Source organism: Cyprinodon variegatus, unplaced genomic scaffold, assembly GCF_000732505.1.
Source record: "Cyprinodon variegatus isolate N-32 unplaced genomic scaffold, C_variegatus-1.0 Scaffold296, whole genome shotgun sequence".
NCBI classification, from domain to species: domain Eukaryota; kingdom Metazoa; phylum Chordata; class Actinopteri; order Cyprinodontiformes; family Cyprinodontidae; genus Cyprinodon; species Cyprinodon variegatus.
The window spans coordinates 465,675-469,326 of record NW_015150749.1 but is presented as its reverse complement, the minus strand read 5'-3'; the positions used below and the strand labels follow the sequence as shown (position 1 = coordinate 469,326).

General features: G+C 38.3%; 1 protein-coding gene across 1 annotated transcript in view; it reads left to right on the top strand.

Moving 5' to 3' along the window:
* Nucleotides 1-2,918: 2,918 nt before the first annotated feature.
* lap3 (leucine aminopeptidase 3) overlaps nucleotides 2,919-3,652 on the top strand; it is a 6,619-nt gene continuing 5,885 nt past the window's right edge. Inside the window, exons 1-2 of the mRNA XM_015383845.1 lie at nucleotides 2,919-3,100; nucleotides 3,192-3,307. Of these exons, the coding sequence (XP_015239331.1) occupies nucleotides 3,008-3,100; nucleotides 3,192-3,307 (209 nt within the window). The 5' untranslated portion in view covers nucleotides 2,919-3,007. The remainder of the gene's footprint in view (nucleotides 3,101-3,191; nucleotides 3,308-3,652) is intronic.

Sequence of the window (3,652 nt, the reverse complement as noted above, 5' to 3'; positions counted from 1 at the left end):
ACATATCCATCCATCCATCCATCCATCCATCCATCCATCCATCCATCCATCATGAACATTCATGAAAAAAAAACCTTCCCCCGCAGCCTCATCTTTTACATTCTGAGACGTTAGAAATGAATTTAATGGTCATCCTGAAGGATTTCAACCATCCTAAGAAAGACATTCCCTTCAGCTGCTTGGATCTGTGCTCCTATAGGTTATAATCTACATCTCGTAAACACTGGTGGGTTTCTAATTTCAAAATGCCTTTTTTATTGTTGATCACTTTCTTTAATCTAAACAGCTCCCCAATCCATTGACCCATTTTCCTGAAAAAAGTAACCTAAGATATAACAGCTGATCCCCAGGAGCGGAGCAATTGGGAGTCCTATAACAGACAGTCTAGTTCCTTTTAAGTATTGTTTCCTATTACCAGAGAGTTTTTTTTTTATTTATTTCTTCTGCTCCTTAATTCATGGCTTTTTGAAAAAAATATTTTTGCTTTTTACTCAACAATAAAAGAACATGTAAATAATATGACGATACAGCCTGCTATGACAGTATGGTTTTCAGCACCATCCAAACTGTATTCCTAAATAAACATTTTCCACATCTTGCCAAATATAAATTAGAATGCATTGTATTGGGATTTGGTATGATAAAACAATAAGTAACAAAAAAATGTTCTGTTTGTTAATCCATATTTAGTCACTGCAGTCAACTTTTCCGGGAACCAGTCTTTGCAAGTTTCTACCAACTTTACCCAAAATAAAAACTACATTTTTTACACATTCTGCTTTGCAAAACCTCTCAAGCTGGATTAGAATGATTGAACAAATTTATAAATCTCTGTTTTCAGGACTTACCAACATTTTGCACATGACTACACTTTAATCTAAACTCCTCTTTTATAGGTCTGACAGTACTTTTTTTTGTTAAAACAAAACAAAACAAAAACATATTGGCAGAATAGAACGATGGTGCTAAATATGAGCAAAATTAAATATCTAGGATACTTTTATTTTGCAAACTACAAAATGATGTCATGTGGCTTCCTTTAAACACTGATTTTCTCATTGCCTTTCATCAGTGATCTGTGGCATGAAATTCTAATACCGTAGTTGTCAACGCAACACAGTTTCCCATGTGAGCTCTCCTCTTCTACTGGAGCCTCCTTTAACCTGCTTCCAGGATTAATGCTTTCCTCTTCCAGTATGTCTGTTTAGGAGTATGATGAGCTCATGTTGGTAGGTTTACAGTACAAATCTTTATTCCATTTTTATAACATAACCAACTTTAGATCAGTCCAAATCATCAGACCTGTACTCTATTTTCATGTTGTTAGGTTTCTCTAACAAAAAACTGAAGCCTTCACAGATTCCCTTGATTTGCCTTTAATTTTTTATTTTTTCGCACATATTGAACAACAGGCTACATTCACAATTCATATTCACACACACACCTGAGTAGGTATACATATAAATACACAGTGTATATGTGATCCTGCCTAATCTAAATGATTTATTTTTCATAAAAATAAGCTTACATGATTTTTTTTTTATACTGCTGCAAATTTTAAAAATTCACATTTTTACTTTTTTTTTTTTTAAACAATGCACTCTTGAGGAAAAAAACAGCCACGTGCTGATACTGTTCCTGGACTTAAGCTCTGCTTTCAACGCAATCATTCCACAGCATCTGATGGGCAAACAGAAACAGCTGGGATTCAATACAACCCTCTGCAATTGGCTGCTAGACTTCCTCACCAACAGACCTCAGTCAGTCTGGGTCAGACAGAACACCTCTGATGTCATTACCCTAAGCACAGGCTCCCATCAGGACTGCGTCCCCAGATTCACCAGCAATCACATCATGAAGTTTGCAGGTGACACCACGGTAGTGGGCCTCATCAGTGATGACAATGACCAGAACTACAGAGAGGAGGTGGAGCAGCTGGTGGACTGGTGCAGAGACAACAACCTGACCCTGAATGTGGAGAAGACGAATTAGATTATCGTTGACTTCAGGAAGAACCGGCCTAACCACGCTCCACTGGTCATCAACAGCTCAGCTGTAGATGAGCAGACATTTCCTCCCAGCGCTGTGTGTCCCAACCCAATAATATTATCAAAGACCCCTCAAACCCCGACCATGGACTGTTCTCCCTGCTGACCTCTGGAAAGAGGCTTCGAAGCATCAAATGCAGGTCCAGCAGATTCCATAACAGTTTCTTCCCCCCACCAACAGGCTGCCTGTAAATCAAGTCATAGACTCTGCATTACACTGATAATACCAAACGAAAAGTACTGCATATTTGCACCATGTATTAATGCTCTGAACTTCCATATCAATTTGTTTTTTCACCATGTTTTTTGATCACTGATGCACTTTCTGAAATAAATATATGTTAATTTTTCTGTCAAGCTGCTCCTCATGCCTTGTCTAAAAGCTGACCAAAACGAAATTTGGTTTTGTATACCCTATACAAAATGTCAAAAGTTGTCTATAAGGTCTTTCCTCTCCCTCCTTTATTATGTTGGTCTTATCAAATTTCATTAAAACATAGCCCACAGGTTTGTGCTTTTTATGTAAAACAAAAGAATAGAAAGGAGTTCAAAAGGTATTGATGATGATTACTTTTTAAAGACATCAAGAGACTATTTGAGAGACGATAGCCAAAAATATTTTAGGCCCAAGATAATGTGAAAGTTTAAATTCTAAAAAAATAAAATAAACTAAATAAATGCTATTTTTGAATCGGGTTAAAATTGTTTTAAAATTACCAGAAGTACTCAATGTTTTTCAAGATTTTTTTTCCAGCTTTTTTGGCTTAGGAGATTTTTTTATTCAATGTTGTTTCTGTACCTGAAGATGTGTCTCATCGCCGCCAGGTGGCGACAAAGTCCCACCACCTCCTATCGGTGACGCCACTTAAACGCGACTCTTCGCTTATGTGAGTGTCTGACCTTCTAGCGGGGTATAACCAGGATACTAATTCAGATTAATACATGCCCAACAGGTGACAATGTTTGGTGTGAGGAAAGCGATACAGGCGACGGCGAGGAATCAAATCTGCAGGCCGTTTTCTGCCTCTCAGACTTACCTGCAGGAGAGAAAAGTGAGTAAATCACCTCCCAGTGGTGCAGCAGTGATCCTAGGAGCCGCTATAACAGCATGGTATGGGGCTGTGTGTGTGTGTTCATCTATAGGGTCTGGTCCTGGGAGTGTTTGAGAAGGAGACAGAGGATGGAGGTCTGCATCTAACAGAAGCTACAGCCAGGTTTGACCAGTCTCTGTCTGGAAAGCTCTCAGAGCTCCTGAAAATGTGAGTTGCTTTGTGCATCTGATCATCAGTCTGTGCATGGATTCTGTAAATGATCAAATATCAATCAAAGTGTTCCCACTGGTGGAAAGTTGAGAGGAAGGAAGAGGTTTCTGCTCCATAGAGATACATGCAAGACTGGATGAAGCAGATGATATGGGATGTGGAGCACAACTTTTGGAGCCAATGCAGACATGTATGCCTGGGAAGCCCATATAAATAAATATATATATATAAGGCATGTTGTCCAGTGACTGTAAAACATGCCTTTAACTGACAGAGGAACCCACTTAGAGCACTAATTATACCAAAATTGTAAAATAAAAAATAATAATAATAATTACAAAA